At 51.2% G+C, this 21,028-nt stretch overlaps 1 protein-coding gene across 3 annotated transcripts in view; it reads right to left on the reverse strand.

Annotated features, from left to right (window-relative positions):
• Positions 1 to 6,414: 6,414 nt before the first annotated feature.
• SAMD4A (sterile alpha motif domain containing 4A) overlaps positions 6,415 to 21,028 on the reverse strand; it is a 68,575-nt gene continuing 53,961 nt past the window's right edge. For 2 of the 3 annotated variants that reach the window (XM_085225890.1, XM_085225889.1), the window contains 9 exons: positions 18,329 to 18,438; positions 17,653 to 17,739; positions 16,066 to 16,360; positions 15,369 to 15,454; positions 14,580 to 14,698; positions 13,257 to 13,458; positions 12,784 to 12,910; positions 11,671 to 11,754; positions 6,415 to 9,853 (listed from right to left, as the gene is read on the reverse strand). In XM_085225890.1, coding sequence (XP_085082016.1) covers positions 9,825 to 9,853; positions 11,671 to 11,754; positions 12,784 to 12,910; positions 13,257 to 13,458; positions 14,580 to 14,698; positions 15,369 to 15,454; positions 16,066 to 16,360; positions 17,653 to 17,739; positions 18,329 to 18,438 — 1,139 coding nt within the window. In that variant the 3' untranslated portion in view covers positions 6,415 to 9,824. Of the gene's footprint in view, positions 9,854 to 10,846; positions 11,755 to 12,783; positions 12,911 to 13,256; positions 13,459 to 14,579; positions 14,699 to 15,368; positions 15,455 to 16,065; positions 16,361 to 17,652; positions 17,740 to 18,328; positions 18,439 to 21,028 lie in introns of all 3 variants that reach the window. The other variant, XR_014883812.1, reaches the window with a different exon arrangement.

Raw genomic sequence — 21,028 nt, forward strand, 5'->3', positions numbered from 1 at the left:
AATCCCAAGATACTCAGCTAACCTGAATCGTAGTTCCTGGTTGGCAAGCTAGACCTGTTGAGTTAGGTGCTACAGAACTGTCTGCTATCATGGACACTTACAAAATACACTAATTCTATGGCTTTAGTTCTCCTTATTGACAGCAGATCCTGCCTCTCTCAAGTTCAGCGTTGGTTTCACACATCCAGATGAAAAGCCTTAAGTCTTTCTTGCTTGAAGTTCAATGTAAAACTCTCTCCTTTTTAGGTTGGAAGGAGAACTTGGGGACCAAAGAGGTGCACAAAAACATATTTGTTTCTCTCTGCTTGCTTTAGTTGTTTGAAGTTAAGGCTTTGTAAAACACGATCTTACTCCTGAGGTAGTGAAATGGTTGTGTTTTAACCACTTATCTCTATTCAGGATAAAGTTCGTATTTCACCACTGCTGTTTTTTATTTCCATGTGACCTGTAGTCTTTAAAACATACCTCTATACTTGTGGCCTTGGATTTTGTTCCCCTATTTGTTGTAAGACTGGTGCACTTTTTTTGGAACATGTCAAATACATCAGCTTTAATGACAACCAGTGTGTTTATGTATACAGTACGTACAGCCTGCTGTTGTACCTCATCAGTGTCCATTGTCTCAAAAACATCCATTGTTTCAAAAACATTAAAGCACAGTATTATCCTTTGGAGTGGTAGCATCCTTGGTGACTGGCAGGTGATGGCATCACAGGATGAGGTGGGTGGTGGTGGCATAGAATCATCACCAAGGTTGGAAAGACCTCCCAAGATCATCCAGTCCAACTGTCCACCTACCACCAATATTTCCCTGTAGTTTCAGTGCTTGCAAATGCTCCAGCCTTGTAATGATGATGTTCAGTTTCTCTTCTGAAGCAGCAGTTTGTTTGTTGACAGAGCAACAGAAAAAAAAAAAAAAAACCAACACAAAAAAACCCAAAATCATCTTCCTTCAAGGTTGGTGCAACCTCCCTCATTCTGGTCTTCAGTATCAGAGAATTCAGCAACACGAAGAGGGGAGGCAGTGGCTGCTCTGGAGGATGTTGTGTGCACTGGGGTTCATGTGGGCATAGAGTCCTTTTGAGGACTGAAGCCCTGTTGAAGGCATCATTGGAGGTCTCTCCATAGACCAGGGCCTCTGTCCTTGACTCTCCCAGCTGGATCCGAGCATCTCGGGGTTGAAACTAGATGATCATTGTGGTCCTTTTCAACCCAAGCCATTCTATGATCTGATGGGGAGGATCAGTAGTGAGTTCTGCTGCCCCATAGCCAGGGCTGTGCCTCTGTGAAATGAGCAAGAGCCAGCAGGGATGAGAATTTAAATGCTCCTGTGTTCAATTTGCCCAAATGAATATATCCTAACAGCAGAAAAGATGCAGGCGTGATCAAACCTTGAGGATGAAGTCTTGTGCTTTATCTTGACTGAGTCAGCCCAGCGTGTACCACGTAAGCAGTGAGCTCAGCTGGTGCCAGCAGCTGCTCCTGCAGGGTGGGAAGGCTGAGTTAAAGGAACTGGCTCTGGTGTCCTCACGGGATGCAGCTACCTCCGAAATTCAGAGATGAATCCTTGAAAATAATAAAAAAGACTTGCAGAACCAAGACACTGGAAGGGATGGTAGCCTAGATGAGCAAATGGGAGGAAGAAGAAGGAATTAAATGCTTTTAAGGAAGTCACCATCACTTTATGAATCTCTCATCTACATCTCTGTGTCAAAGCACAGGGTAAAACAGATGAGGGTGGGAAAAGGCACTCAGAAATGCTGGGGCTACAGGCGATGGGGGATCTACTGGGTGCTGCCAGCTTGGTGGGTGAGCTTTGTGGTGGCCACAAACAGAGGAGTGATGAATGGGAAGGCCCTCCAGCCTCGTGTGTTCCTTCTGAGGGGCCTGTCCTGTTTGGGAATGGCTCTCATGGGAAGCCTCAGGAGCATTTTTAAGAATTGCCTTTGTTGTGAAGTGGAGTTTCTGTTCTCGTTGTGGTTGTGTGTTGAAGCTGGTGGTTATGGTGGGAAACAGCCTTTTGGGCAAAGCAGATGTCTCTGCAAGAGATTTTCTATTCCCTGCCTTGAAAACAAAGCAAAACAGAAACAAAACCAACAGTGTGGGATTTGAAAGGAACCTCCCTGGTTTTGTAATCATGTGAAATAGTGTTTTCATTGAGGTGAAAAAAATAGCTTGAAAGTCTACGGCTCAGAGCCCAGAGGAGAGAGCTGTGGTGGGGTCACCATCCCTGGAGGCGCTCAGTGAACATGGAAATGTGGCACTGAGGGACATGGGAGTGAGGACGGGTTGGGGATGGGGATCTTAGAGGTCATTTCCAAACTGAATGATCCTGGTGGCTTTATGTAGCCATCACAACCTTCCAGCAGCTCCTAGTTGCTTAATGAGCTCGGATTGCTCATTTACATGGCCTCTGCTTTCTGCCCCTGCTGTCTCTATGTGGTTATCAGTGTTGGGAAAGACACTGCAGTCAGCTCTGCCCTTTGAGCCTTGGCTAAACCCTTCTGCTGAACTCTTGGAAATAACCTTGCTGCAAAGCCTGCCTTCCAGTTGTATTTAAAGCTGCGGTCACGGTTTGGTAGTTGAGAGGATATGAAACATTAAAGCTCTTTTTAATAAGTTTTGGGCCATGCTGGTAACATCAGGGACATCAGTTAAATCACCATGCACAACATCATAGACAAATTTTGCTGTAATAACCCAAGGATATCAAGGTTTGGTGGGCTTTTTTGATCAGCTTTATGCTGTGATTTTGATGTTGGAATATTTCAGAGGAGGCTTTACTGCTCCATTTGCATTACTGATCTGATGGCAACAGTGGAGCAAAAGCTAAAGATCTGTCATAGGAGTGGTTGGATTATACGGGTCCATTTAAATAAGGGCAGTGAGGCACTGCACAGCCTGCCCAGAGAGGTGGTGGTGCCCCAACCTTGCAGACACCTGAGGTCAGGAGATGAGCTGTGAGCACTGATGGAGCTGTGGGTGTCCCTGTGCATTGCAGGAAGTGGGACCTGATAGTCTTTAAGAGTCCCTTCCAACCCAAAGCATTCTGTGCTTCTATGATCCACCAAACTATTTTAAAGGTGCTCGGGCAAGCCAGAGTGTAGGAGGCAGGGTTCATCCTTTAGTCATAAATATTGCAGGTCTGTGGATAAGTTCATTACTGGGAGGCAAAAAAACTTCAGCCCAAACATCTGCCCCATCGATGTCACCTTTATAACACACTTGTAGGATGCGTTTGCTTTTCAAGTCACATAGGATTACAGCTTAGAGCTGTATTAATGCTTTCCATTGGGACCTGAATTCAGAGGCCGGGGGGGGGTCAGCCCAGGGCAGTGCACATCTGGCTGGGTCCTCCTTCCCATCACTGGAAGGTGTTAGCACACGGGGATGGCAGGGATGGAGGAAGGAAAGAAAGGAGGACAGGAAAGGCTGTTGCAATAAAGGAAAACGAGTCGGGTCGTGGAGAACCTGTCCCCTCAGCTTGGTGATGCTCAGGCTGCTGTTGCAGCCCTGGTCACACACTGACACCCTGAGATGCAGAAATAGGGCTGGGAGGAGCAGACTCAGCAGCAGCACAGTCTGTGGCTCCCTCTGCTGAGCCCAGCCCCATCTCCGTGAGCTGCAGGCCTCAAAAACAGCCGTGTTTTCTGTACAGAAGTGGGAACTGTGGCTGAGTTGGGCGATGTGCTCCCAGCTGAGCAGGGGCAGAGCTGTGGGCATCTCCTGCTACATGCCACCGGGACCCTGCCCCCAAACTGCACAGAGATGGGGGCTGCTGATACAAACAGACATAAGCATCCACCCAGGCACCTTGCTGGGGTGTGCAGGGCGGCCTTATCTTCACAAGGCTGCAAACGCTGCCAGTGTGGAGATGCAGAGATTTATGGCACCCATTCAGGCTGGCATATGGCAGGTAGTCCTTATCTATCTGCCTTTCCCTGTAGCATTCAGAGGCCAATAAAAGGCTGTTCCTGGCCTGCCAGCACCCCAAGGCATAGGGCATCTAAGGGCAGACCCGCTGTCCCCCCACGCTGCTTCCACCTCCCAAAGCTGCCAGCGCCCGCCTTGTGTTACAGAGCTATTTGCAGCTCCCTTTGCTGGTGGGCAGGCAAAGAAAAATAGCTTGGAAACTGCTGAGCCCGGCAGTGAGGTCACCCCTGGTGCTGCCAAAAAGCCCTGCAGAGCCGCAGCCGCTCCTGCAGCCTCACGTTGGGTGCTCCATCTCCTCTGGGACTTGGCATTGCTCCTAAGGGCATGGCTCTCCATCAGGAGGAGGGGACAGAGGCTGTGATGTCGTGTCCCTGCTGCCAGCCCTGTGCTGGGGTTAATGATTTCCTCTAACTCAAGGATCTCACCTGGGAAAGCCCTCTTTACCCATATTAATCTTCCAAGCAATGGGAAATCCCTGCCTGATGCTGACAAGGGGTTGTAACCTTGTTAAGGTAAATAGGAGTTCTTTGCACCTGCATGGGGATTTTGTGTTTAGGACAGAGGAGGACAGGAGCAGGGGGGTTGGAATTAGATGGTCCCTCCAACCTCAACCATTCTCTGGTCTGCAATTCACCTCGAGCAGCTGGGCATGGGCTGCAAAGCCACACCTCAGCAGCCAGACAGGGCTGGAGCATGGCACAACCCCAAATCCTCAGCTGCTGGGGGGCTGGTCCACGTCACCATCTCCCAGCAGCATGAAAATAGTTCTTTGCTTTTCCTTTTTTAAGCCTCTTTCCAGTGAGTCCATCAGCAGGACCTGCAGACGTTTCCTAACCGCACGACTGCTGCAGACTTCCCCTGGAGCCCTTTCAGCCTTTCCAGCTCCAATTTTCCATCCGAGGGCTTTTTTTTTCCCCCTTCTTTTTCTTTCCCTTTTCATTCGGTAGTAGCACAACAAACACACGCTTTGAAATCCAGACTGCAGACGCGCGTATGTGGAAAGTCAAACTGTTTATGGAAGGAAAAAGCATCTCGCTGGGTTTTAGGTAATGCTTTTCTTAGCACAATGCAGTGTGGTTGGTGCCCTGTGTGCAGCCAGCCCAAGTTCTGGGCAGGGTAATTTGGGTGGGATAGAGCAATGCAATGAGTCCTTCCCTCCAGGGCTGGCCCTTCCTGCACTGCCCAGGAGCAGCTTGAAATAGCAGGAGCCTCGCTGAGGTTGCACTCAATGCCGTCGTCTGTCACTGGAGCCACAGCTCAGCTGGAGTTGGAGCTGATGAGGGACGTGGATGTGCACACTGGGGGCTGTTGGGATGCACTCATGGGGGCTCTGGGAGCCACTGTGAGGTCACTCTCGGTAGTCCTGGGGAGGCTGTGGTGATCAGGGATGTTTCTGAGGATGAGGAGAGAGCAAAGGTGACTCCTTCAGAAAGCCTGAAGGTGTTGGGGGAGCCGATCCTGGCACCATCTCCAGACTCCTGAAGGACATGTAAGTCATGGGGAGCAGTCAGCATGGATTCACCAGGGGGATTCATGGCATCATTCAGCTTAGAAAAGACCTCCAAGATCCCCAAGCCCAACCCTAACCCCCACCTTGTCCCCTGCCTATGTCCCTCAGTGCCACATCTCCACCACCAGGGATGGTGTGCTGCCATCCTCAGGGACTTCACTGGCTTGTAGGGATGGGCCAAAAGGAACGTCATGCAGCTCAGCAGGGCCACAGCAAGGCCCTGTGGAAATACTGGGGCCAATGGCCTGGCAAGCAGGAGGAGCTGGGAGTTCTGGGGTTGCTCGGCCTTGACAAGCTGAAGCCCAGGAGGAGCTTAGTTCTGTGTGTAAATATCCAACGATGGGGACAAAAATGGCAGAGCCAGGCCCTTCTCAGAGCTACAGAAGGTAACAGCCACAATCTGAAGTCAAGGAAATTCCATTTAAATGCCAGAAATTGCTTTTTTTTTTTTTTTTTTTCCTGTAAGGGCTGTGTAACCCTGGAAAAGGTCATGTGCTGGGGCTGTCCCAAACCCAAGCAGACAAGGAAGGCCCTGAGCACCCACCATGGCTTGGGTGGGACGATCTGCTCTGAGCTGTGCCTCTTACAGCCCTGCTAATATCAGCTTAGTGCTAAAACAGGAGCTGTGGCTTCTTCCCTTCCTTGGTGCTGCCCAGAGCACAGCTGTTGGCATCACACAGCTCTTGTAGAAGCCAAGAAAGCTGAGAAAATACGGAAAAAACCAGGAGTTGTGGCCCTGGTGTCCACACTGCCCATGTCCCAGTGGGACAGATGAAGGCTGTGGAGAGAAGGCTGGTGATTTGTATCTACCCAACTCCTACAGTAGGACCTATGGAAGGAAAATACACCCGCCCCGTGGAGCTGAGCCCTCTTCCCTCCCATCCCTCAGCCCGCCGTTCACTTGGTGCTTTCCTTTTGGCTCTCAGCCATCCTGCCTTAAAGAGAGTAAATGAAGAGGCGGAACACCCCAGTGTTACAAAACCTTGTATTAATCATCTCCCTTCACTTTCAATATAACGTCGATATGAAATATAGCCATGACTCCTAGTTACATGGGAGCAAATGAGTAATAAATACATTGGAGCAAGTTGAAATCACGAGGGTGTTTCACTGGTAACAACATTTGAAAACTGTACACTTGCAAAGACCAGCATCTCCAAACATTAGTATTTCTGTATATCGGGAAGCTTTTACATGTAACAAACATGCTATTTCCATATATGACAAAATTTAAAAAATAGGCATTGCTTGGCAACATGAACTAGGCAAAAATATTTCTTTGTGCACTAATTTTGTACAGAAAAAACAGGACTAAAGGCATGCATGTACAATAAAGGGCTGCCCGGGAACGGCATGCAACAGAAGAGAGGTCAAAGCTCTTGGAAGTCAGCTTACAATAGGCATAAATACAGAGGGTTATATATTAAGAAGGGAGGAAGTATTCTGTTTAACATTATTAACATTCCTGTTTGGGTTTGTTGGTTTTTTTTTTCCTTTTTTTTTTTTTTTTTCCTTTTTTTTTCTTTTTTTTTCTTCCTATTCCTCCCAGAGGAATACACATTCACCTTTAAGTAAAGATAAAGGAATACAAAAAATAAAACTCACTTTTGCAAACTCTTGATGACTCGTATAAAATCAACTTTAGTGTTCTCGTAGCTGTGTGTGCAAAATTAGACGTCTGCAGGACCTACTTTCCATCAGGCACATCCAAAAAAAAGCCCACCCACGGAGGAAGGTGACACCACAAATTCCTCAACGCCGAGTGCTGACCGGACCCTGCGATGCGGGATCACAGCGTGCTGGGGTCACAGGGATGACCCCCTCCCCAACATTAGACTTCACGATGAGCTGAGAAGCGTTGGGTTGCCCCTCTCCTGGCTCAGCAAAGGGCTCATCCCCAGCGGGACGGCGACACCTCAAAAGAAATGGGGTTATCCTCAGCGTCGCGGCCCCGTAGGGCTGCCCCAGCGGGGCTGTAGGTACAGGGTGTGGGGCAGCAGCACCAGGAGCTGCCGGGGCCGCGGGCGTAGGGAACAGTTGCACGTGTTGGGGGGGGGTGGGGAGGTGGGAGGGAAATGGGTGAATACAAAAAAGAAAGGCACTGCCGCGTTATTACTAAATATTCGACTTCACAGCCTTATTCATGCAACTGTTTTTGTTTCTGTTTTTTTAATTCTTTTTTCTTTTTTTTTTTTCCTTTTTTTTCCCTTTTTATTTATTTATTTATTATTATTCTTATTTTTTTGCATGTGTTGTGTCTTATAAATACTAGGATTCGATTCGTTTCTTTGAACAGAGCTCTGCTGTTACCTGCACTCAGCACAGGGCTCCCACAGAGCCAGGAGGGACTTCCAAAATGGAAACTGAAGCCACTTTTCCTTACTTAAAAAAAAAACAAGAAACAGCAAACACAACGGAAGAGCCATTAACCCATACGCTGCCAATGGAAAATAAGCTTTGAGAAAAAGAAAAAAAAAACAAAACCAACAACACAAAAAACCCGAATGATTCGGCGGTTGTTAATAACAGACATCATCATGGTTACCAGCCATAGCACGTTCATATGTAATATATCCAAAATAATCTCTCTTAACAATCAGATAACCTCTGTTTCTATATTCAGCAAAGGAATAAATAGGATTTCGGGCCTTCCTCGTGCCGCCCTGCCCTGCTTGTCCCATAGCACTCCCACTTTGCTTCTCCCTTCTCCGCTCCCCCACGTAAACATCGCCTCAACACCTTCCGGTCAACAGCAAACCAAGGAACAGCAAATGTAAAACACTGCATTTGGCACTTCTTTTATATATATATATATATATATACACACACATATATATATATAGATATATAGATGCATATGAAACTACTTAAAAGTGCTGCATCGCCAATGGATTTGCGCATCTGCTGGGAGCTGCACAAGCAGCCCTGCTCAGTCCCTGGAAAAGCAGCACTGCTGGTCAAACCCCAACTGGAGCTGCCCATTGGTGCTATGGGTTGAGCCAATGTTGGGAACCCAACAGCTTCATAAATGAGTAGGGACTGAATCCCATTGCTCATACGCCCTTCCATTAGTAGGAACTGACTGCAGTGCTCACAGCAAAACCCATCCAGAGGGCACCATTCACCTCCTGCTCTGAGCATCCAGATTTCTTTAGGTGTTATTCATTTCCTTCACTAAGTCCATTAGGGGTGACCATCATTCATGTCCCCTTCCTGATGCTTTTTATGCCCCATAACAGGGCTGAGTTTTGGTGCCCGCTCTCACTTGGTTGGTTCTGCTCTTCCAGAATGTCCTCTCACCTGGTGGCCAGGATTACCCCACCGCAAGGACTGGGGAAACCCCATTTTAATGGGCTTTTAGCTGGAAATTCTGTATCTAGAGGATGGTGAGGCCCTGGCACTGCTCAGAGCTGTGGGTGCCCCATCCTTGGAGGTGCTCAGGCCACGGTTGGGCCCTGGGCAGCCCGAGCTGGGGGGCACCCAGCCCACAGCAGGGGTGGAACCAGGTCTTTTTGGCCCCTTCCAACCCAACCATTCAGCGATGCCACGACTCAGTGATGGTTTGGGCAGGCAGGGCAGATGTGCAAACCCAGGGTGCAGCACCTTTCTGCTACCACACACACAAGACAGAGACACGGACACCCATCACTCACTGCATCACCCCTCACCGACATCCCCAGCCCTTCACTGTCCACTGCCACGAGGGCGGCCGGACAGACGGACACAACCCAACAGCAGGACGGGCGCCCCGCAGCACCGCACCAACAGACAGATCTCTGTGTCGGGTGCTCTTTTCAAAACAGAAAGGCAGGCTTGTTTCTGCTTTTTTTTTTTTTTTTTTTCCCTGCTTTTGGTTTTTATAATTCAGCCACCGGTTCCATCCATCCCAATGGGCATTTTTTCTGCATAGGCTACAGCCTGGCCCCCATGGGATAAGGACAAGGATGGGGCAGCTGGCAGCGCCTGCGGGATCCCCTATGGCAAATCCTCCCCTAAGGGCTTTGGTCACACACAGGTGACATTCACTGCCCATGGCGAAAACACAAAGTCAGCACTTTTCTCCCGCACCCCCCACCCACCCTAGGCATTTTTTTGCTGTTTGTTTTTCTCAGCGTTGTTTCTTTCTTTGCCATCCCTCCCCATCCCCCCCTTTTCTTTTTTTAGCACGGATGTAAGAAAGGACAACACAAATTCCAAGTCTAATGGTATGTTCACAAGGACAATCTACACGTTCACCAAATTAAAACAGGAGAAAAGAGAGGAAGAGAGAGAAAGACAGAAAGGATGCAAGCTGTCGCTGAGGCTCCCGTGCCTGGACCTCTCCGCTGGACCTGCAGCAGTTCTTCTCCCATCAGCACCGCCGCCGTCAGGCTGTCCTCCTCTAGATGGTGGAGGTCCGGTCGACACCATCTGCAAGTGGGAAGGCAGAGTTAAGGGTGGCCCTGGTGTCACACTGCTCTGCTCCCGACTGCCCCTGGTCATCCCCTGAAGCGGGATGGCAGTTGGGCCATCCCCCATCCATCCTCTCGTAGGGTGGCAATAGGGTCTTGGGGGGCTGATGCAACTGCTCTCCTCCCAAAGTCTCTTTGCAGCCTACAGCGGTACCATGGCCAGAGTGGGGTTTTGCTCCTGCCACGGCCCCCTGTCCCCTCTTCCAGGAGCAGATTGGGGTTCCTGACAGCTCGGTGGCAATGTGGCCGTGAGTTTGGGACTCCCCATTCCAGCACGTGGGGATGGAGCCGGTCCTGGGGTACTGCCTTGCTCCCCTCCAGACCATCCAACCCAGCAGTACCGATTGATAAAAGCCCCACAGCCCTTTCAACCCAGCACAGCAGGGATGTGACCAGCCCACAGCCCTGCAGCCAAGGATGTGCCACCCAACCCAGAGCTGCACAACCGAACCCAGTGCGAGCATCCCTCCACCTCCACCAGCACACAAGGAGGCTGCCACGGGACACAAAGTGCACCCCAACCCTATTTCCACCACCCCCCTCCCCAGCACAAGATGCCCCCCTGCATGAACCACAGCACACCCCCAACCCTCCTCCAAACCCCATCCCAATCCCTGGGGTGCAGAGCATGGCTACCCTCTCCCCCACACTCTGCACAATGCAGAATGAGCTGCATTACACTCAGGGGATACACAGGGGCAGCACACAGCGGGGTTTGTGCCCACCCCAACAGAGCACTGCCTGTTCTGCTCAGCCAGGCGGGATTTAAGACTTGAAAACAAACAGGTTTGTTACTCTTAGATATTTTTTTCCCCCAAAGGTTTATTATTATTATTATTATTATTCAATATTATTTTTTCTGCAGAGCTATTTATAGCACAGCCAGTTTGGAGAGGCTTGGGGGGAGGGGGGATGCGACCTGGAAAAAACAAATAACTTGGAGGAGCAGTACCCTGCACAGGAACAACACAGCTAAGCCTCGCCTGGGCGCGCGCCGCAGGAACGCGTCGGTGACAGCAGTGTCCTTGTGCCCACGGCCAGCACCCTGCTGCCACGTCCAGTCCTCGCTCCCACGTCCCTGTCCCTGGGCAGTGCCATCGCTGCAGGGAGCCTCGTCCTCCCCGTGGGTTCCCATCCTCCACCATCCGACAGTCTGTGGCTTTTGGGGCCGTGTATTCAGGAGGCTCTGGGCGACGCGGGCTGCTCGGCTCGTCCCATCCTGGCGTCCCCACGCCATCCGGGTCCGCTGCGTCACGGCGTGTCCGGCGCCTCCCTGGGCTCCCCTCTTGCACTGCTTGCAGCCTGGACCTCCTCCTCCCTCCCTGCTCCTTGTCCCCACCCGAGCTGCCAGCATCGCCGCGACCCCAAAGGGATGGCTGCAGCCCTGGGGGTCCCCGTGTCCCCCAGCAAAGCAGGGCTTGGGCTGGCAGAGGGGTAGAGCGCTCTGAAGCCTGTGCACCATTCGAGAGCTTGGGTGGCTTTGTCATTAATTAACAGCAGACTAGTGAGCTAACACTAATGATGATTAGCAAGCTAACTAGTGGCTAAAAGCACAGGCTGTGCCAGCGCCGGGCGCAATCCCTGCCTTTAGTTTTACCCCTCTGTCCCGACAGAGCTGGCCGAGACCCCTCCGTGGGAGCAGCAACCATCCCCCCTGTCCCATCTCTCACAGCCAAAGCTGGTCCCAGCCCTTGGGGGGCGTGGGGCAGCCCCTGGGGGGCTTGGCTGAGGCCGCCTGGACGTGCTGGAAGAGCCCAAGGAGGAGGGAGTGCTCACCGCTGAGCGCGTGCTCCGTCATGCTCAGGCACAGGGACTCCAGCCTGTTGTTGATGTCAGGTTCAGTCACCGGCACCTGGAACTCTGCAAGACACAGGGACAGAAGAGCTAGGTCAGGGGACACACTGGGGACCTGCCCTACACCCCTTCGGCTTCCCCTTGGTTGGGTTTCTCCCACTCCAACCAACACCCACCCACATCCCAGAGCACCACCACTGCACTTAGCACTCCTTTTTCCAGTGCAATAACCTCAGTAAAGAGAAGTTTGCAAAAATCACCACGTTTCTCCTACATTTCCTATCAGTGTATTTCCCATCCTATAAATCCTACATTCCGTTTCCTATCCTACAAATCCTGTATTTCCGATCCGATAAATCAGGGAGAGCTGGAGTGGCAACACAAGATGGATGGGCAAGAGGGCTGTAGGTGCTGCTGCCGTCCCTTGGCTTTTCCACTGCCCTGTCCCCAAATACCCTGGCTGTAAGTGATCTGCACCCCCAGCCCGGCGGCATTTCAGCCCGCCAGGTCACACACAGTGCCAGCTTTAAATAGAGCGCACGTGGGAGGCCACGCTTGGTCCCAGTTTGTCAGGGGGTGTAATGCCCCATATGAATTGCCATAGTAAGAAAAGCCATGCTCAAAGGGTGACGGAGGGCTGCCCAGAGGAATGGGGAGGAGCATCCCCACGGGAAGGATGGGAACTTCACAGGAACCACTGAATCAGAGGATGCTCCTACAGGAGCTCCTCAAGTTCGTATGGAACATTACCCAGGTGTTCAGGAGGGAAGCAGAGATGGGAGCGTTCACTTTCATAGGCATTAGCAAAAGAATTTCCTTTGAGGCATCGAGTCACTTCTTCCACACCAAGGCCACGTGCGAGTGACAAAGCGACCACGGAGCGACAGCGTGCCCCATAAAGTGAACTGCCCCAGAGGGAAGTTATGCAGGGCTGGGGTGTCATATGTAGGGCCAAGCAATATCTGCTTCAACCCATCCCAAAGGCATCTTGGTGGCACGATGTCCTAAATAAGAGCAAGATTGGCTATCGGCTGGCACGGCCACTTCCACACCACGGGATGAGGAGAAGCAAAAAGGCAAATGCTTGCTTCCTACCTGGCTGCTGGAACATCAGCATGGTCTGCGGGGAGGTGTGCACCGGCAGCGAGCGCGTCCTCTGCACTGAGCTGTGGCTCCTGCTGGGCATGCTGTTGCTGCCCCCAGGGTTGGCAAACCAGAGGTTCTGTAGGATGCAAAGAACCGAGTGAGGTGGGAACTGGTGGGAGATGATGGGTGGTGTTGGATGGGAGATGATGGGAGATGGGGAATGGTGAGAGATGGAAACTGGTGGGAGATGGGAAATAGTGGAAGAGGGGAACTGGTGTGCATCGGGACAGTGATGCTCCCATCCCCTCCCATCTGAGCTCCTCCACCCTCCTGCCAGCTATTTATTAACACACCCCCAGGTGTGATATACCCCTATGTACCAATACCAAAGTCCCCCATGGGCTCAATTCTCCTACTCTGAGTACCCAGCTGCCCTCCCTACTCCAGAGGTCGCTTCCCACAAAGCCACGAGCAAGACCAACCTGTCTGCCTTGCTTGAGGATGGCAGGGCTGGCGGCAGGGCTGCGCTGTGGGGTGCCCAGCAGCCCACTGGGACCCAGCAGCCCCAGGCGGGCAGTGGGGAGGTTGCGGGAGGGGATCTGGAACTGGCGGGGGTTTCGTCTGCCCAGCCCTGCCCCGGCAGATCCGGCTGTAGGTAAGGAGTTGGACTGCCCAAAGCCTCGGCTGCAGAGAGAGAAATGCTGGGGTGAGACTGGAGGTGCTCTCCAGGTGGGTTTGTGATGGTTGCAATGAGGTCCTGGGGTTCTGTGCCCTCCCACCCGCCGACCATGGGTTCATGATGTCTGTTTTCTTAGGGTTTGATTTAAACTCATCTTGCAGCTGGGGCACAAAAGAAGTCTCTCCCATTTGGATTCCTTAGTGTCTGATAGAGGCTCAGCTCATGCTGTTGGAACCTCCTCTTCCGAGAGGTTTGTTTTTATGAACAAAACCCTCTCTGAGACTGCCCCAGTTTGGTAAGATTGGCTTTCTGAGTCACGGACTTACTTGGGACAGATTGAGTGAAAGGCAGCCAGGTGGTGGGACCAGCTCTAACATCACAACCCCAGGTCCGCAGCAGAATGGCCCAGACCCAAGACCAGGGGGTCCCAAATGGGACTAATGGGGGCAGGCACTGACCCGAGGCCTTGGCCCTGTCCACAGTAGGGTTGGAACCAGGTGTCCTTTAAGGTCCCTTCCAAGCCACTCTACGACCCTGACAGGCCTCTATGAAATGCAAAGTGCAAGGCAATGCCACGTCCCCTCTGCCCACCACCCCCTCTTGCTCTGGCAGCAAGGAATGCTGATTGCAATCACATATATTTAGTGGAATGAAGCAAAAGGCTGACGTTATTGTTCAAAGTGGTCTAAAAATAGCTTGTTCCTGAAACAACCCAACTGCATGCTAGGATCACCCAAACCCCAGCATCGCCGTGGATGAGTAAACAATGTGTTCATAGCACCGTGCTCCCTAACAGCGGGCTCCCAACCTATCTGCCAGCTTTCTGATGGCTTTTTGGTGGAACTCCAGCCCTGATCTAATGAGCAGAAGGCAGGAGGGAAGTAGGCAGGGTGAGAAGTGGCACAGGGATGCCCTCTGCTTGCTCAGCTCCTCGCTGGCTGAGCTTCCCATCTGTGAAATGAGTGCAATCGCGCTGCCCTCCTGCTTCTGGATGGATTTAATCTGCTAGATGCCTGGGATCAGGGCCAGGCTGTGGGGTAGCATCAGGCAGCAGCATGAGCATCCCCATTCAAAATGGAGCTCCAGGACTGTTTGCCACCCCTCCATCCCCCCAGTGCCCACGTACCTCCGCTGCTGCCGATAGCCTGACAGCTCCAGGAGGGATTTCCGAGGGAAAGACCTAAAGAGTTTTTGCACCTGCTGTTTCCATGACAACAGCCGTTTCTTCTGTATCTCTGTAAACGCCTGTCCACCCCCAAAAAAAAAAAAAAAAGGAGAAAAATAGGAAACACGTGAGTATTTTTCTGGATGGAGTGAGTAGGGCTGTGTATGTGCACACACAGAAAGCAGCAGGCAGTGGCAGGATCCCATGGCTGTGGTCACAGCCCTGAGCTGCCAGAGTTCAAGAAGCATCTGGACACTACTCTCAGACATATGGTCTGATTTTTGGGTGGTCCTGTGTGGAGCCAGGAATTGGACTCGATGATCCTTATGATTCCCTTCCAATTTGGGATATTCTATGATTCTATGATAAAAAAAAACAAAAACACCCAGAGATTCCCCTGTCCCTGCCAGGGCACAGCTGTACCTCTTGCACCATTTCCAGGGGTCCCCGGGGGTACCAGCTCAGTGGGAACACTCCTCGGATGCTCACAAATCAGCTTTTCTTTTATTTAAGCTGCATGCACAGCTTGGAGCTTAGCAGGGCCAGGCTGGCACGAGGCACATCCCAGCTCCACATCCATGCCACCATGTAAGCACTGGGGGAGCAGTGTTTCTGTGCACCCTATTGGCTCCGTAATTACTATTAACACTCCCCAAAAATATTTGTATTAGAAACCAGAGCGTTTACATAAACAGATACTTTGGAAACAGTTTCTAAGGGATGAGAACAACAAGATCTGTCACAACTCACCTCGTGTATTAGACATTTGTCTATAAGCTGTAAATAGGAGCTTATATTCTCTTCATCAGGTCGGGAAACTAAAAGTTGTGTGCATACTGCAAGAAAGAGAAGGGAAAATCAATGGGAACATAGTGCTGAGCTGGGATCAGGGCCTTGCATCCCCCCTTCCCTTCTATCAATGAGAAAAAAAGGACGTCCCTAATTCCTGTCCTATATTTAGGGTCAGATTTTGTTCTCAGTTACACTGGTGTCCATCCAGATGAGTCCCCAGAATTAGACCCAAGCAAGCCAGAAGCACAGGACCTGCCCCCTTCCCATCTCCCCATTAAAATATATGAGAGGCAGCAGACAACAGCAGGTTTTTAACAGGGCTGCTGATCCCCACTGCACCCCAGAAAGTTTCTTTCTATTCTTGGTCTTCTGTGCACGCCTGCTGGATGCAGCCAGCATGAACACCTCAGATACCGTGGAGGGGAAGCAGGACGTGTCTAAAATACCTGCTGCAGCAGCCCTGTGTATGGCACATGATGCTGCTCTCTACCTTGCACTTCTACTATCCACCCCCTGGCACATTAATCCCAATGCAAACCCTACACCCCGCATGGAACAGCATCTGCATGTTTGAATGTCCTGCGTCTAACCCGCAGTTTAAAAAGGGGCTCAGACCCAGCTGGGCTGTGTGGGACACTCATAAAACCTCGCTCACCTTTCCCCATCACCCTTGTGAACTGTCCAGGCAGGTCACCTTCAGGCAAAGGGCCGCCCCCCGACTCGCCCTCACAGCCCGGCAGGTGATGCTGCTGCATCCCCCCCGCTGCAGAGTCCTTGCCATCGGAGCCCTGGCTGTCTGAGCCCAGCAGAGAGGGGGGATGGTGTGAGTCCGTGTCCCGGCTGTGTTCCTCCGGGCTGGAGATTTGGGAAGAGTAGGCTTTGATGGGGGTGAGGATCATTTGGTGTAGTTCCTGCAGCGGGACACGCAGGTTGCCACCTTCCAGGATGTCCTGTGGGTTCAAGGCAAGGGAGGATTTGTGGTGATGAAAGGGCACTGCTTACAAACCAGACCAGCACCATTAATCACGGGATGGTTTGAGTTGGAAGAGACCTTAAAGCCCACCCAGCCCCACCCCATGGGCAGAGGCACCTCCCATCAGATCAGGATGCACGAAACCCCATCCATGGCCTTGGGTGCCTCCAGGGATGGGACACCCACAGCTCTGTGCAGCCTGCAGTTGAACTGAAATCCCTGCAGCAAAAAAAAAAAATCAGCCTGGAGACACAGGGATGCACGACGTCAGGCTGTTGGGCAATACCTTCTGGGGAAAACTGCTGCTCTGCTAACCGGCAGAGAGGGTGGAGCAGCCTCTTTCCAAGAAAGCAGCAATCTTCAGCAGCAAGACAATGCCCAAAAACATCAAGTCACACACACATGCTCTTGCTTAATCTCAGGATTAAAAAAAAAAAACAAAACTATTTGGATAGGAAGCCTGGAAAACCAGAGATGCCTCCTCCCAAGTCCAGCAGCACTGAGTCCCAGTACAGCGTGGTACAGGGAGATCTCCCAGCCCACACCCAGCGTGTGAGCTGTGAGTGCCATCCAGAGGGAGCTGGACAGGCTCAAGAAGTGGGCCCACATGAACCTCATGAGGTTCAACGAGGCCAAAGTGCTCATTTGGGTCGGGGCAATCCCTGGCATGTGTACAGACCAGGAGGAGAACTCACTGAGAGCTGCTCTGCTGAGGACTGGAAAGTCTTGGTGGACAAAAAGCTGGACATGAAGTTCTTCCCAACCCAAGCTATTCTCTGCTATGAGTCTATGATTCTATGCAAAGCAGCCCCTGGCACTTCCCTCCCTGTATTTTGTAGCATACATAGCTGGCTGGGGTGGGCTTGTGGTCAATGCCATACCCCAAAACCTACGTGGAGAGGAGGGAGTAGAGGCTGGAAAACACATTGCTGAGGTGAGCTCAGTCCAGTGGGCTGCCTCTTGGATTTAACAGTAATTATTCATGTATGGCAGTAAATATGACTTAATTAGCTCCTGCAACACTCCAAGTACAATCCTGTATTATAAATAAATAGTGAAGCAGTGAGCTAAGGAAAACACCAATAAATAGCAACACACCACAGAGGTATTTAAAGGCCCCTAGTGGGAGGCTGTGATGGTTGCTGTTGGAGGATGGTGCAATTAAATATAATACAATATCCCAATAACAAATAGCAAAAGGTCAGGCGAGCTGCTCCCACTGGGTCTGTGGGGAAAACAGGAAACATAAAAGCTGTTGTGATTACTTACCCTTTCTAACGATTTGAGCAGGTTTTGTCTTTCTTTTAGCTTTTGGATGCTGATAACTATTTTGTGTCTTGCGCCTTTGGTAACGTTCTGCAAAAACAGCACACAGCCTGGCATTACCATTTCCATGGGATGCCCTGAGCAACCCAAAGCCCTTCCCTCTGAAATGGAAAGGACTGCTATAACATAATCCAATTACTGATCTGCATAGAAAATCAGTCAGGAAGTTGCTGGAGATGCAGATTTCTAGCTAACCCATCCCTACCCTGGTATATCTCAAAGAGTGAAAGCAAAGGTGTCGCCTGGATTTTTTTACACCAAGGCTAACACAGATATAAGCTGAGACAGGAGACATTCTTAAAGGTTTACTCAGAAATCAGGCACCAAAGTCCCATTGACTTTCAGGAGCTACGGCCTTAAGACTGTGCCCCCAAAACGCCCAAATCCCAACAAGACCAAACCCCAGGCACAGCTCCCAGCAACTTCAAAGAAGATGGGAATTCCAGTAAGAAATCAGGGATGTGGCCTTCTCAAAGTAGAGTGAGTTTTTTCAGTCTCCCAACGCTCCATGTTCCTCTTGCTGTTTGCTCTCCAACCACCCACAAGATGGTCATCCCAGGCGTCCCGTTGCCAGTGGGATGCGCTGGGGCTGACAGCCTCGTGTCTCCTGCAGACCTACTTGTGCCTCGAGCTGGCATTCAGTGAGGGCCATCATCTCCTCGTACGTCATCTGTGAGAAGAGCGCGGCGTACTTGTGCAGCCGGAGACTCTTCAGCCAGGCTGGAACATCTGCAGCACAAGGGCAATGGGACAAGAGCTCCCCGTTAGTTATGATGCTGCTTAACGACACGTGCTATCAACAGCTGGGTCAACTGAGGAGGCAACAGAGGGGGTTTTTAAGGGCTGCCATCCCCCGTGTGCCATCCCACTGATGCTTCAGGTGCCCGACTGAACTTCACAGGGCCCTACTGAGGGTAAGATGCTATGGGTACGATGCAAAGGGGACCCAGAGTTAGTTCCCTGGCTCTTGAAACCACTCTGATCCGATCACTCTTGTCTACACTACACCCAAGATAAAACCATTAAGATGCGTTCCAGCATCTGCTCCACTCATCACAAAGCATCCCACCAAGCTCAGTGGATCCAGACCCACTGCTGTAAACTCAGTCCCTACACAGGGCCCCTTCACAAAATGACCTGAAGACTTTTCCTAAGGCTGAGTTGGCTGCCCTGATGCCTCTGCAGCCATGCGATTTGGTGATGCTAAATGGGGGGCTGGTGTTTGTGGCATGGCATGGGCATGTTCCTCATGCTCTGTTGGAAACGTGGAAGCTGCAGAAGGGAATGGTGGGATTGAGCTTAACACCAGCAAATGGCTGTGCTGCAGCTTACAGACACTGATTTACGGCGTGAGGGAAGATGAGGTGTGCTGAAAAGTTAAACAGCTGCTTAAAGAGAAACAAAGAGATTGTCATTATTTTACACTGGAGAAGGGAGAAATGATGTGCTGTCAAAGATGGTCTCCAAAACCCACTTTTGTAGCTTCAGCCCCACTCAGAGTCTCCCCTGAGTTCTGCAGGTGATGGGTTCAGCCCATGCTGCTGCTTCTGCTCTATGTCCTAAAGGCTTCAAATGCTCTGGCAGATTGGGACCTGACTCATTTAGCACCTGAACTGCACCACGTAGCCTGCCAAGCCCACTGCACTCCATTGGCACCCTGAGCAATCCCATCAGTCCCCTCAGTCCTTGTCCCCTGCCTCATCAATGAGATATCTACCAGCACCATCTCAGCCTGCACTGTGTAGCACAGGAATAAAAAACAGCATTTCAGCCCCAAACAGCATTAAAGCCCACACTCAGGTAAGGCAGAGCATATGGTGGGCCCTGACTGCCTGTGCCAGGAAAGCACTGACCATGAACAAGGGTGGGAGGGGAAGGATTTCCCTGGGCTCTCTCTGCTCAATGTGCCCATCAAGGGGTGAGGAGTACCCACTTCCCATGCACAGACCCTTTTGCTGCTTGCTAAAGGAGGGTCACCCGTGTCTCATCCCTGCAAAGACCCCAGTGCCACACTCAGCCCACCTCAACAGGTCCCCAGTGAGTTTTCATTTGCAAACAGGCAAAGCTCCCACCCTCCTGGTACGCCCTCCTGCCCCATCCCTGCAATGCCCAAGGCTGGGCTGGATGGGGCTTTGGGCACCCTGGGCTGGTGGGAGGTGTCCCTGTCCATGGCAGCAGCTGGGACTGGATGGTCCCTTCCAACCCAAACCATCCTGCCCACTGACAGGCTCTGTCCACTGACACAGGTCAGGATTTGTGTTCCAATTAAATCCCTGAAGGAGATGAACCTCACACCAAACAAGGGGGCGAAGCAGTTACCAAGCGCAGACAAGTTCAAGTTTGCCATTTTCCAAGAGTCCCAACAAGTGACAATTCTAAACCCCACTACCAAAAGCCTCACCCCGATTTTCTGCTTTGAAAAATGAAAAGCTATTAACAGCAAGCCCTCTGCTTCCAGCACAGAGCCTGGCAGGTTTGAATCTCAGCTTCATTTATGGGAAATACAACATTCTAGTGATGGCACATTAGAGATCTGCCTGTTCCCCTACTCCCTGGGGACATTTGCATTTGGCACAGGACAAAGTCAATGGGAAAGTCCAACTGGACACTGGCAGAAGAGAGATTCAACTTCACACATAAGGATGTGCAAGGCTGCATAAGGTGATTTCATGGCCCTTGGAAAGCCCAACTCCCCAGCGGCCCCATGGAGCAGGGAGCTGGCCTTCCACACACAGAGCTACTCCTTAATCACCAATTATTGGGACATAATTGCTAAGTCATGGCATGATTGCCCAAAACGCTGTGTCTAATGTGAGCAGCAGGATGAGGGCTTCTAGGTGTTTCCTTCAGCATGGAGATAGATGGAAAATAAATACGTAACATCAGGGGAGACGAACCAGGGGTGGGGGTCCCTGGTGAGCCCCAGTGCATCCAGTGGTTGCCCTGGAGGGTGGAAGAGAGAGCAAGTTTGGGGAAGGCACTTCAGAAGACGTGGCTGCAGCTCGGAACGGATTTGGCAAAGCCAGAACCCGGTCTGGATGAAATAAGACACAATCCAATAAAAATGCATGAAGTTGTGCACGGATGTAGGAACAGCAAAGCAGAGAATGAGAGCAGGGAACGGGCAGTACTTTTTGCAGAGGAGATCTGGGGATACAATGGATCGCACGCAGCCAGCGCTGTTGTGTTATGTGAGCACAGAGAGCTGCACAGCACCAGAACCCCGTCCATGTGGCAACCAAGTCCTCTCTGCTCAGCTCTGATATAAAGCCCAGTTCTGGGCAACTCATCTTCAGAAGGATATGGGCTTCATGGAAGA

Source organism: Meleagris gallopavo, chromosome 5 (assembly GCF_905368555.1).
Source record: "Meleagris gallopavo chromosome 5, MGAL_WU_HG_1.1, whole genome shotgun sequence".
NCBI lineage: Eukaryota > Metazoa > Chordata > Aves > Galliformes > Phasianidae > Meleagris > Meleagris gallopavo.